This window comes from Corapipo altera, unplaced genomic scaffold (genome assembly GCF_003945725.1).
Source record: "Corapipo altera isolate COAL_440 unplaced genomic scaffold, ASM394572v1 104, whole genome shotgun sequence".
In the NCBI taxonomy this organism is placed as follows: Eukaryota; Metazoa; Chordata; class Aves; order Passeriformes; family Pipridae; genus Corapipo; species Corapipo altera.
The window spans coordinates 3,247,731-3,261,538 of NW_020884920.1; the positions used below are offsets into that span (position 1 = coordinate 3,247,731).

Here is a 13,808-nt window from a genome sequence, read left to right on the forward strand (position 1 = left end):
TTAGTTTTCCTCTTAATGTAGTTTTTAAAAACCACAACCCTCATTAGAGTCCACAGGAATTGCTCCACATCTCTTCTAATTTGCCTCTCAGGATTTGTGCAAAACTAGAAGATGACAGATTTTGCTATTAAAACAAGCAAAACTACACCAGAAAATTAGTAGAAACCACAAGCAGCAGACCAGTGGTGAAACCACCTTATTGCCCCGTGTTCAGCGATTTCCATCAATGATTTAACAGTAAAGGTCAATTAAGGGAGTAGCAGACACTGATACACACGGGCTGTGGCTCTGCTCTGTGTTGGTGGAGCACATGCATATGGATATGTTAAAGCAGGAGAAGCTTCCAAAGGCAATGCACCATTCCTCCCGGGTCTGATCCGAGGTAGATGTGCCTGGGGCATGTTCCTCTAGTCCTAAGGAAGCTCAGTTCCAGCCTAAGAGCTGCCAGTCCCTGCCTCAGTCAGCTGGAGGACAGTGTTTTTAGGAGGGATGAAGGTTTCTATACCCCACTGGGTTTAAACCCTGGGTACCAGTGGGTTTGGGGGCACGTTGCCTTGCAGGAGGCAAAGTCCTGTCTGTCAGCTGATGGTGACAACATCACCTCTACGGAAAATGGCACAGGTCCTGCTGCATGCCATTCCAGATCCCTTTTTGCCAAGAATGCTGTAGGCTGCAGACCACTGCTCAAGAGGAAAGGCTTGGATGTGAATGAATGCATGAACATGGCTCCTGGCTGAAATATTTAATCAGTGTGTAAGTGACTTTCTGCCACCAGTGAATATCAACGCTCCTCATTTTGGGTAAAGGCTGGGAGTCACATTTCAACAGTGCATTCAGAAAGCACCAATATATTCACATGGCACCCGCTGGTGCAAGAGCAGGGGCTGTGGTCAATCACCATTCCAGTAATTCAGGAGAGTGCAGAGGAAGGAGTGCTGGCTTTTGACTGTCTCCATGTTTGTTATTTATACACTGTGTCATCTGGAGCTTGTTGTTTGCTTGTAGCTTTGGGCTGACAGTTCCCTGATTCCAAAGGCAATTCAGCCCCTGACATAAAGCAGAGGAACAATGCACAGTTCCTGTAAAACAACAGTGCTCCCCCACCACTGTCAGAATGCAGGGATTAGATGCAGAATAATGCAGTCCCTGATCAAACCTGCAGCTGTAATTCAACCTCTGGACAGTGCTGATGCCATAAATTTGTGAAGAAAGTGCAGCTCAAGCGATTTGTGAACAAGAGCTGGTGAGTCCAATTGAATTACAGTGGTGAGAGCAGCCGGGATCCCCCTGCACCGAATCATTACTAATGAGAGCCAGAGAGTGATTACTTACGACTTTAATGAAATTGAATTTTAATTTATAACCTTGGCTAGAAGAAGGAAGAAACATACAATGAATATTTGTGGGTGGCAGGGCAAAACTACAACCAGAAACCCAAAATAAATGGATGGAGAATGCATTCTCCTGGAAGAGACAAGGTAACATTTTATCTTCAAAAATAAATTAACATTTTGGAAAACAGTGGGGATACAGTAAGAACGGAAGAAAGCTACTCTATAACACAGTTCTGATGATGAAAGACCTCAGGAAGAAAATGTTCCAATATGTTTTCTCCAACCCATTTATGATGCTCAGAAGAAGGGGATCTGTTTAGCTGAATCTCAAGCCATCACTGCCTATTATTTTTGCCTGAAATCAGCAGAATTGTAACTACAAGCACCACTGACATATGATGATCAGATAATGCCATGGAACTCTTTCTGAGCAATTCTTCCAACTTCAGCACTGAGTGGTTATTCACTACTGGAAGGAAAAGCATAATCAACACTAAATACTGGTTTAAATAGAACAATGTTTGTTGCTGGTTCCCATGTTGGAGGCATCACTCTGCTATTTTAATATCCTTTTTGATATTTCACTGTTTTTACTTGGCTACAGTAAGGAGGTAAAGAAAAGTGGCTTATGAAGTTCATCCCAGATATGGAAATGTGAGGAGGGAGATGGAAAGACAGAGAACTCGAGTAAGGAACACAAAATGGATGAATAAGGGAGCACTGGTAGCTCACATCACAGACCACACAAGTTTTGCCACTTAAATTGTGAATCTGCAATTTGGGGATGATTAGAAAGGTTTGGGATGTGTAGTGGAAGGTCTCAGACATGGGACTTGCAGCCAGGGTCACACCAATCAGGCAGAGTGCTGCAGAGGTGCTGAAAAACACTCAGACTTTTGACTTTACATTTATTTTACAGAAGGTAAATCAATATCTCCTCACCCCAGTGCACTTGTGTCATATGGCTTTCTGTTACAAGGTGACCAGGGCTCGGACATGTCTCTTCTGAACTGAAAACAGCTTAATCCAAAGGGATTTTTTTTCTGAAGAATGGCTAAAGCACTGTATTACCTCATGCCACAGGGTGATGGGATCCAACCCAGTGTTTTATTGTACAACTTGGGAATCACCAAATAGAGACTATTACTACTGAAATAGTAAAACATGCCAATTGAGTGGGAATTCAGTGCTATTTGCATATATTAAACCATTTTGTTAAAACAGGCAGTATTAAATTGAGATTTGTTATAAAAGAGAGGATTTTCAAAGAGACTGGGTTCTATCAAGAGAAATGTTATAAAAAGAGATCTCTGATAGTGAAGGGTCATTCCCTTCTTCAAAGAATTATTTTACATAAAAGTGTGTTGTCATGCTCACTCACCCAGACTCACATGCCCCAACTGACTTTGGGAGCCGAAGCTGTTTCCCATCACCACTGGAGGGAGACATCATTCCTTTAAAAAGCTGTAAAACTTCTGCTGTCATCACTGCACTTTGGTAAGAAAGAGTGAAAAAATAATCTGGAGAAATACAGCTGCTGAATTTGATCCAGGCTGGACACGGTAAATCACAGGTTCTAATAACAACAATAATGCAGCATGAATGAAACAGTGCCAGATTAACAGAGATACTTAATATTTCCACTCTGATCAATACTGCTCAAGTGAGTTTGCTCCAGGTGTCTGAACTTAGTCCTGGTTAAATCCACCACCAGTGTCTGACATATTCCCCTCCCTTCTTCCTCTCCCCCTCCCATCACTGACAATCTGGGCTTGCAGAAACCACTTGTGATGTTAAACTCTCAGGCTGATATTTCCTAACCCTTTATCTCACTGTGACCTCAAGTGTGACCAAGAAATGTTCCCGTCAATGGCGTTATTTTCATTTTCACTTAACTCCTAGTGGCCTATTTTACAATCATCCAATTACCCCCACTGCTGCTGAAAAAAACACAGGGAGAAAATAATTATTTGGTGCAGCTCAAGGTCGTCAAGCTGCAGGAGGAGGGGGAGCCATGAGCTGAGCTCCAAGTCACTCAGGCACTGTTGGCCCACTGACAATTGCATGGATGTACTTCAGAGAGGGGCCAGGGCACTACAACTCAGCTCTAAACACAAAAAGCTTCTGCTGGTAGGACAAAAGAGGCAGTTCTGCTAAACACAAACAACAAAAAAGGAGCAATACTCTCCAAGGTCATGTGGCACATACCCAAAGAGGATGATGTTGGTCGTGTATGTATGGACTCACTCTGCTGTGTGGTGTACACAGATGTGTGTTTACACATGTACATGCAGTCACCCATCCTGCCTAAGTCACAAAACAGCATCTCAGCAAGATAAAACGTGATAACAAAGAAATTCCTGTGTGAGGGACTCTCACATTCCCAGTAACAGTGAGGAGCTGATGGAAACTTTCAGCTCAGCTGACTGTCTGTGGTTTGTGTTTTGAGCTCCACTGATGACACGTGCTGCCACCTGTGAGCTGCCTCCTCTTCACTCCTCAGGCAGGCTAATTCTAAAATTAGTGCAGAAAATAAAGCTTTTGTTAAACAGATATTCTCATCACCTCCCCACGCAACTGCATCTCACACCTACAGCTGCAGCCAACCATGAGTTTCCTGTTGTACTCACTGAATGGGGCAATTTCAGAGTAAATATAGTTCAAACGCTTATAAATCTCTAGAGTGAAATCCCTGCTGTGCTGAAAATAGGAGCTTCACCACAGATTTTGATAGTTTTTTCAGGCAGTTTTTAAGTTGCTTTTGGTTCCCAGCGAGCCTTGTTAATGGCGAGGGGATGATTAATGCAGTCTTACAGCCTGTGCCATCCTGTGTCTTTCTGTTGACCTGCACGTCAGCTTCCATAAAGCACCACGTGCCTCCTGACAGTAATCATCTGCTCTTCCCTGATGGCTTAGATGTGCTAGCTGAAGTCTGCAAGATCCAGCTGGTGATCTAAAGACATTAGAGAGGAGCTAGGAAGGAGCAGGAAAAAACATCATCACCATCAGTCCCATTAATTTTACTGCAGGACAAAACCTCACCCTGACACCACCAGATCGTCCCAGCCTAAGTATGAGTGGGGCTGTTCTCTCTGCTTGTGCCTTCCAGCTCCAGCAGTGGTTCTGGTCAGTGCTGAGGATTTGTAAGGTGTCATCTTGGAGAGCTAATCTCTGCTCTGTATCCATGATTCTCATGGGTTTCCCTCGGACTCCACTTGTAGAACTTCACACACTGGTGGAGTCTCACTATCACAAAATCTCCATATGCTGTTTTAGAGCAGAGAAGGTCATGGTTTAGTTGCTGGAAGAACCCACTGTTCTGACTATCACCACAGAAAACAGCAAGAGCTAAAGAGAAGAGAAATTCAAATACATACCTCTACTGCACAGTGCAGTTCAATCTTCCCGAGGCATGCAAAGTAAATAGTGGTAATAAAATGTGATAGGAAAATCAATTGGAACAAATGAAGCACTGTCTGTGCTGTATTCCAGCTCCTCTGTCCCATTGTTACTGCTTTGATTAATAAACAGCAATCTGATAATGAGCAAATCAGCTCAGCACCAGGATATGGTGAAGGAAATGCTGCAGAGCTGCTACAGGGACAAAGCTGAATCTCCCCAGCACCAGGTTGTGTTTGGAAGGTGCTGGACTGATCCAGGGGCCTGGTCAGAGACACCATGACCACCTCAGGGCTCTGAGGGTGGAGCTCCTTAGGAGAGAAGCTGCTGTAAACCAGTGGATTTGATATTTATAAACGTGCACTTAGAACCAGGCATCAATTTTTCACGTTCATTTAACAGAAGTTTACTCCACTGGGTTTCTCTAGGGTGCAAAGATGAAGGCAACAGCCCAAAATTGCCCCTTAAAGCAGTGTTTTAAGAATACAGTGATGTTGGTATAAAGAACTCCAACTAGGTCAGAGCCGATATCCAGCTTAGTTCCTTCTGGTGCATATTTAGACAGAACTGAGGGCTAATGGAATTGTGTCCGTTCATGCCAGGAATAAATCAGTTCGATTATGAAATATTCTTTATTTCTTAGTGTGTTTTTTTTCTTTCCTGAACATTCTGAATGTCCCCATGACCACAGCTAGAGATGGGCTTTGTGTAGCCCTTCCTGAGTATCGTCCTGCTGTGCCATGGTGCCTGTCTAAGCACTATCAGGAGTTACTCACTGAATACCAGTGTTTGAGCAGGGGGTTGAACTTCAGCAAGTGTCAGTGTTTGTTTCTGTTTCCTTGCTGTTTTGCTGATGCCTTCGTAGCTGCAATCACTGCAGGCTGTGCCAGAGATCCTTGTTAGTCCCCCACCTCTGTGAGCAAAAATTATCAGATTCACTGACATTTCAGACACAAGGAGCAGCGTACATAATTGATGTGAGACCACTGGCTGCAGTGAATCTAAATCAGAAGTAGGGAGATGTTGTCCAAAGAACTGGATACACCAAACACTTGTCATCAAGAAATGGTTCCAAGGGCCAACTGCTGACCACCAGGAGGCTTTTCTACCAACTTGTGAAAAAGAAGTTAATGGGACGGGGAATAAAGAAAAAATCCTAGTCCTCAAGTGGAATTTTTCCAGATTGCCAAGGTGACAAAGTGGCTATGTTGGCAGCGCCTTAAAAAGTCAGGATGGCTGCTGTACCTGAGAGAGGGACAGGTGGAGTGGTAGCTATTACTGTTCGGATTGTTTTGCAGCAAGGGAAGTAAACTGCATCCAGGGCTCTTCCACACTCCATCCCAGCTCCACTACTTTGCACTACTTCCCACTTCCCCTGGTGGGAGCAGCCTGGTCCTGGTCCTGGCCCTGGTCCCAGTTCTTCATCCCTAGGATGGTAACCCTTCATTCTGCACAGACTCCTGACAAGCCTGAAGTGGATCTACCCCATGTGTCCTTCCATAACCTCTAACCTACAGGCTGCTCGTACCACCCTGATGGAACTGGGGCCTGCAGGCACTTTACTGCCTCATCTTTGCCCAGGCATGATGGGGATCCTCTGAAAGAGCCATCTCTCTATCTTTGTCTTTCTGCATCTGCACTTTGGAAGAAAATCAATATTGCTGTTTGTCGCTAAATTGTCAGACAGCTTTTGATGCTAATATCTGATGAAGCAGACATGCTGTTGTAGATAGTTACTCTCAAACAGGTTCTCTATCATCTACCATCTGCTTTTAAAGGGTCTGTTTTTTCCCTTTTTTCTAGTGACTAATGGTGCATTTAACCCCGGAGAGTCTCTGATCTGAACATCAGACAGTTTCCACTGCAGAGGAACAGAAAAAAAGGAGGTAAGGGAGAGAGGGTGGGTGAGCTTCCTGTTGTTCTAACCTGGCTTACTGGTAGGGTTCTCAAATCAAATTAGGGATCTCACCACTTGGGGCAGGTACCACTCAAACCCTTGATGCAGCTGCCAGATGGAATCACACCCTGGTTCAGAGTCTTGAGATAGAGCAGCGTAGCCCGAGGGGAGCCAGGTTGTGTCTCTGGCCCATGTGGACAAGCCCCCTCAGCTCTGTCCACCTGCTCCATCTGTACCAAGACATTAACAGCACCTTCTTCATAAAGCAGCATTAGTTCTACAGATGACAATTGTGGGGATGGGAGGCCACCTGTTTGCTTTTGCAGCCTCAGAGATGAAAATTTACAAGGAACCAAGGAAAAGTCCAGTGAAAAGGGCACAGGTTCTTCAGTGTTTGGGTACAGGATCATCCCTGAGGGACAGACAGCTTTACAGAGATATCAACTGTGATTTCTGGGAACACAGCAGAATTCTGCTGTGCCAGTGACTGTACAGCCATCCAAGGTGCCAGTGCTAAAAAGCCCTAGTCACTGTGCTTGAACCAAAATGCACACTGGATTTGGTATCCAAAGCCAAAAGGCCCATTGCCTTGATCCATGAGAGATGAGTCTGGAAAAGCAAAAGGTTTTTCTGCAATTACAGTTTCAATTTACAGACTTTCTGAATCTTTTGGTGCACTAGACCACTGCACAGAGCAGTGCTTTGATGAGGGATCTCGGGGCTGAATCCACCCAGGGTGGAGGGCAAACAACTCTGGAAAGTGAACAAGCAGGAGAAATGGAGAAAACAAGGTAACTTATAAGAACTGAATCACGATCTCCTGGTTGAAATTGTGTACCTCTTTGTGAGGTACTATTCAATTCTCAGAACTGAATGAAAGCAAGGGAGGTGGAAAGTGCACCAAAGGGGAAGACATTTTCACGGTATAAGCTGATTAAGGCTGAATTACTTGGAGTACACAATATAAATAATTGCAAAATCCTAGAATGTTGCTCTCCCAGAAGCTCTGCCTAACTTCTATGTCTTGCTTTTCCAGTCTCCAGGGAGCAGCATAATAATAAATGCTGTTTAGACAGCTCAGCCTGTGTGCCCATGCAGCGCTGAAACCCTCATGGCAGCTCCGGGGCTCAGCCCAAGCGGTGCCTCTGACTCCATCCTTGCTACCGAGTTTTCCAACCCTAGGCCACGAAAATAGCTTGGCATAAAAGAAAACAGAAACATCTAACAGGTTTATAGGCATTTTTCCAGCTTTGGCATCTATCCCCACTTAAAGTTTGTAGGCTCAAGTCTGCTTTGTGTGTGTTCCTACCCCCTTGCAAATTGTGCTGCCAGAGCTGTCTGAGCTGCAGGAGGACCGACTGACAGCTTTGCCTCCAGCCAGATTTCTGATTCAAAGCAATATCCAATTCTGTGTAATAAAGTTTGCATGAAATTTTTACCTGCAACAATTCCCCAATGTGCTGAACTGCGTGATACCGACTTATATAATACATCATTTTTGCAGCAGAGTTAAACAAAATGCAAAGCCAGACTCAGTTTGATTTTTCTCTCGTGATCACAGACATTATACCACATCTGAGAGCTATATGCTATTACCTCCATCATTTTTTAGTATATAAACATCAAATACAAGTGTTTAAATCAAATCAAATGTTTAAATGTGGTCTTTTAAAAATATTTCAACTACAAAAATTAAAAATTAAAAAAAAATGTTTTCGGGTAAAAGATTGGAAGTACGTGAAATATTGAAAAGAACTGCCTCAGTATTATTGAAATATTTTAGATTTTTAGAAAATGAAACATTAGAATGGAGAGATTTCCATAGACAATTGATTTAGATGAAAACATGTTTTCTAACAGAACAATATTCCATTGAAAAAATTTCCAATTGCATTTCCTAGTGGGCAATTTTTCAATGACATTTTCAAAAGAACAATCTACATCTGAAAAATTTTCCAACAAGCTCTTGTGAGCTCTTAAAGGCAAGAAGAAGTAGTTTTCAAATAATCCATTTTGAAAGGCAGTTATTATTCTGTGTTTTACTACTTTTACAGCAAAAGCAGCAGACCAAGCACAGGGCAGTTTCCAGACTTTCTGTTACCTCCTTTTTTACTGAGAAATTACTGAGAAATGTTCCCAGACTTTAATTAAGAACCATGAGTAATTTTAAAATGGGTTGTGCTGTAAATGTTGCTTACCTTCTGTAGGGATACACACCTGGGATCCAGATACGGGTGTGTCAGAGCTGGGCCTGAGCTCTGGTGTCCAAGCATGGCCTCCAGTTCAAACTTGGGTCTGCAGCTTGTTTTTCTTCCTTATTAGACTGATTTAGATTATATTCTGAATTTTGGTGGTACCTGCAAGTCCGGTTATTGATCCCAAATCTCGTAGCAAGTGCTGTCTAACAGTACAAAACCATCCAAAGAATAACCCAACATAAAACTTGTCCCATCCTTACCCTTCGATGAGATCAGGTGAAGAATTTGCCTGGGGTTCTGCTGTTTGCAGGAAACATTTACATTTCCAATTCCCCTTTTGTTTTCCTTATTATTGCTCCCAGTTTTTCAACCACACAATCCCTCCTGAAGCTGACTATGCCTGGCTGGGCATTTGTGCATTTGAGCCCAGGTTTGTGTATATGGGATGTGTATGTGAGGAGGGAAGTGGCTGGTGGCTTCAAGTGACACCTCACAAGTGAGATTTAGCAGAACTGAAAATACCACAAGGATCTACAGCCCAAGTTCCAAGTTTCCACTTCAGATCTGCCAGTTCAGGACTTGGAATCCACACTGATTCCAGCACTCTGACATTTAGGGAAAATCATGGCCTCTTTTCAAGATTTGAATATATTTCAAAATATGCAGAGGTTGATTTACTCCAATTCAGAGGGACAGCACTTAGATCTAGACCAGAACCACCCCCCAGCCAGTGTAAATGACAGTGGCCTCTTTCACGTTGTGGCTGTTCTGCAGCTCAACTCTGGGTACAGATCTGCTCTTTGAGTTCACACCCAGAAGTCAAGAGGGAATAGAGTTTTCAGTCCTTCTCCACTGTCACAGAGAATTGAGAGTTGTGCAAGCTACAGCACACAGCTGTGTCATGAACTTCACTTGACAGGGTCTGGTTGCTTTGCATCACATGAGTCGACAACCACAATGCCTTCCAGCACCTGCAGAGCTGGGAATTTACAGATGTACTCGGATACAGAGAAGAAAAGACTGTTCCATGTATTCATTCCTCTCTTGTTTCACAGAAATAATTAGATCTCTTGTTCTCTGCCACAATCTCTAGTTCCACTTTTCCCATAAGGTGGTTTAGCTGTCCTAAATTACAGATCAAAAAGCTAAATGCTAAAGGCCAGGCTAATTCTCTTGTTTCTCTGTGTAGTCTATGAAAACCCTAGACAGTTCAGAGGGCAATTCACCTCACCCTTGGATAGCCATCTCCAGTAAGCCAGACAAACAGCTCTTTGGAGGTGTATCCCTGTTCTTTGCAGAAGGAACCTCCTCCAGAGTTTGACATATGCCTTTCCTGTGCCGAAAGTGCAGTGGGATAAATCACATCCACAGCTGTCGCCCATGTACAGAGGGATCAGACATAAAGCTGTGGTGAGATAAGATCACTGCAGAAACAACCGTGGCAGCCTGAGATACTCCATCCCCTCTGCCCCACCAGCCATCTGTTCCAGCCATTCCAGCAGATGGTACTGATCCCTGTGGCACAGCCAGTGGGACACGGACATCCTCCGTTCTGTCCGGTGAGCAGTCAGCTGGTTGCTCCTGGAGGCATCTGACGCTGACCTGGCTGAACTTTTTGCTGAAGCAGCTGAGAAATGTTCCTACAGTCCCTCCCATTGTTCAGCTGTGGACTCAAAAGCTCTCACAAGAGGGGCAGGAACAAACCACAGGCAGCTGTTCTGCAAGGTTGCATTATGAGGACACTAGGAATGAATGCAAAATGCTCCTGGAAGGCTTAGGTCTTCCAACTGATATTTTCTTATTTCTGCTTGAGCTGCAGAGGATCTCTGAAGAATTATCCAATTTGTTCTATATATACCTCAACTGGTTGTTGTTCTTTGCCCTGGAGGGAGTTGCAAATTGTGTGTGCAGCCCGTACTTTCTGTAAGGAGATTGCACACAGAAGTATCCCCCTGCTTGCACAGTCCAAGCAGATGGCACTGGGCAGGTAAAGAACTATTCTCTGAGAAGTGGCAGCTATGAACAGTCTTTCAAACATTAATAACTTGAGAAACACGGTAGCAGAAATTAGATGTAAAGCGACGCAAATTACTTCTAGAATTAGTTAAAAAATGATGTGCATAAAAGAGAAGAGCAGAAAAGCACAATCCCACAAGCCAACAAGGACTGATCTAGTCTAACTGAGACACATCCACAGCATCAGGAGCTCATTGCAAAGACAAGGGAGCAGCTAATCTAGTGAGGGCAACCAGGCCAGATGTTTGTTTGGATTCTGATTGTATTTTCTTGCCAGCTGCTGTGCACCAGCCCGCAGCCCCAAGATGGGGGACTCGGGATGAACACAGAAGCAGAGGTAAATTTATTATTACATGCATCTTAAAAGGGAGGGATATGGCAAGGAGTGAAGGATCTGAGGACAATGGGATGTACAACTCTTCATCTGTAGGTCAATTTTTATTGCATTTCAGATCAGCAATTGCGTGGGTCGTTATTATCGGGTCAGTTTTATTGAACCAATTTGACAATCTCAGTACAGCATCTAATGCATAGGGGAAAAATGTTAAAAGACTGAAGAGATTTAGGAGTCTGAGCCCCACTCCTGATCAGTGGAGCTTAAACTCTCCCAGGACTTAAGTGCTTTTGAAGAATGGGACATGGTCTCCTTAGTCATGTACACACTTCTGAAAGAATTCTCCTCCTTGGCCCCAGCACAGCGTGGTGCTCGCTGGTCTCCTCGCTGTCAATCACGGCACAGAGGTCAAGGACTGAGTGGTTCACAGCAATTACTGGCTTATGAAATTCTCTTTTTCTTCCTCTCAGAACAGTCCCTCCTGTTGAGAGCAGGCATGTTGGCAGGTAATGATGTAGAGAAATATTTCAGTGGAGAAACAGAGAAACCTGTTGTCTGGAGGAAGCGCCATCGTATTTTCCACAAGTAAAAAAATGTTAAAAATTGAGAGATGTACAAATGAACATGATGCAGAGGCAGGGATAAACTAAATGAGACAGTGGCAGATCTGGAAAGATCTGATGTGGCACTGGGACAGTGGAATCTATTTTCCTACAAGTGCCAGGACTACAAAGGAAACCTGCAAGACTGTTAAATAAAACTGGAGCTTTCATTTTAATTAATGCCAGGAAGAATAACTATTTTCTTCTCTTCTGATTAAAATGGGGAGAAACAAGGCTACAGAGCTGCTCCAGCCATCAGTGGTTGTGTTGCTGCTGCTACCAACGATCTTTCAGCTTCCTCAACTGGGTATGTTCAGAATCTCACCTCGAGGTGTGTGTGGGGCACATCTCAATTTCATATCCTGTAGCCCAATTCCCATGTTTTTTTCCTCTCAGATTCCACTTATTGGTCTCACCAGATGTTTTCACTGAGCCAAGTGAGATCTATATTTTTAACATAATAAACTACCCCCATCTCCCTCTCAGCATCTTTGTCCTCATGGTTTAAACAGCTGCTGTCCCTTAGGAGATGCTGGTGCATCAGGAGTTGTGGCGGTGGCTGTGGTCTGACTCACAACCTGGATCCCAGCACCCGAAACACTGGCTCTTCAACACGGCTCCAGTTCCATTCCACACGTGCATCCTGCCAGCAGAAGTCCTCAGCCAGCGAGGGTGAAACAGGAGTGAGCTCTGGGCACCTAACAGAGAACTCTGGGAGCCCCTGCTCCCCCTGGATGTGTCCTTTGGTCGCCAAAGAGTTCCATTTTACCTGTTGGTTTTTTACAGCTGATCTTCATCCACCCAGATGGTTTTACGCTGCTCTTCCCCAATCCTGTCTTTTATTATTCGGATGAGATCCTCAATGCTGCTCCAAGCATCTGCCTCCACAGAGGCATAAAGGCAGGGCAGTGCTTCCAGCTCTTTCTCCTTCAGACGGCACAGACGTAAAAACTCATCCTCAGCCTCCGGCTTTGGCAATAGTTTCCTGTATCAAACGAGCAGACCAAAAATAAATGTCTTACAGTTTAAGTTAATCCTGCAGTCCCAGCTGCCCCATCAAAAATTTATTGTCTACTAACTATGTACAAGCAATAAAAGCAGTGGAGAACACAGCTACTCCAGGCCTACCCTCCCCTTACCTCCACGCTGCCCCAAGGAAAAATTTTTGCTTATGGGGAAACGATTTAAGAGGATTGAAAGGAGGAGAGTGCAATTGTTTACAACCTTCCCTCTTCCAGCCAGCACTACCTTAAGAAATGCTGTGGGAGTGCTGAGCACAGAGAAAAGCACATATTCTTCAGTCTCATCCTCCCACAATGCTCATTGCTACCAGTGACAGTGAAAGAGTGCTAGATTTGGGGAATTCCTGCTTTCTCCTGTTGTAAGATTTCAGGGAGGAGTCATGGGAGGAAACAGTGCACATACATTAAGAGAGATGAGGTCCTTTATTTCTCTCAGTGAGAACATTATTGGACTCGAGTTATTCACCGAATAAGATGGGACATCAAATATGCAAAAGGTTTGATATGTTACCTGAACCTCTTGATGTTTTTCTCTGAGACTCTGATAAAGAGAACAATAGGATATATCTTGGCTTTGATTAAATCCTTTGTGCAGCTTATTCCAGCCTCCAGGAGACAATGCTTGTTCTAAAAACAAAGTCATAACATTGTCACAAAGGAACATTCACTGCTGTGAAATCTCATGGTAAAGGTATCCAACCCTTATGGGGTCAGCTGGAAAGCTCTCTATTTACCATTGTACTGATTTAAAACCTTTAAATCTATATTTGATTAAAGGTCCAACTCCTCCTACTAGTTTAAACTACTCAGACAAATAACAGCTGAGCTTAACAGCTTTTTAAAAAAGGTTTAAATAGAAATGATTTGTTCTAAAGATGAAAAGTATGCTAAAATACCAGTTTTACATATAGATACAAACACACAGACTTGCTTTTTGTTCAGAAAGAACATCTACTGCAACTACTTGTGAGAGAAAAAACCATCACTTTAATTCTCCTTTTTTTCC

General features: G+C 43.7%; 1 protein-coding gene across 5 annotated transcripts in view; it reads right to left on the reverse strand.

Annotated features, from left to right (window-relative positions):
* Positions 1-10,896: 10,896 nt before the first annotated feature.
* Positions 10,897-13,808, reverse strand: part of CARD11 (caspase recruitment domain family member 11) — a 45,396-nt gene continuing 42,484 nt past the window's right edge. For 3 of the 5 annotated variants that reach the window (XM_027656704.1, XM_027656707.1, XM_027656706.1), the window contains exons 23-24: positions 13,314-13,429; positions 12,137-12,765 (exon numbers count right to left, since the gene is read on the reverse strand). In XM_027656704.1, coding sequence (XP_027512505.1) covers positions 12,561-12,765; positions 13,314-13,429 — 321 coding nt within the window. In that variant the 3' untranslated portion in view covers positions 12,137-12,560. Of the gene's footprint in view, positions 12,766-13,313; positions 13,430-13,808 lie in introns of all 5 variants that reach the window. The other 2 variants (XM_027656708.1, XM_027656705.1) reach the window with 2 other exon arrangements.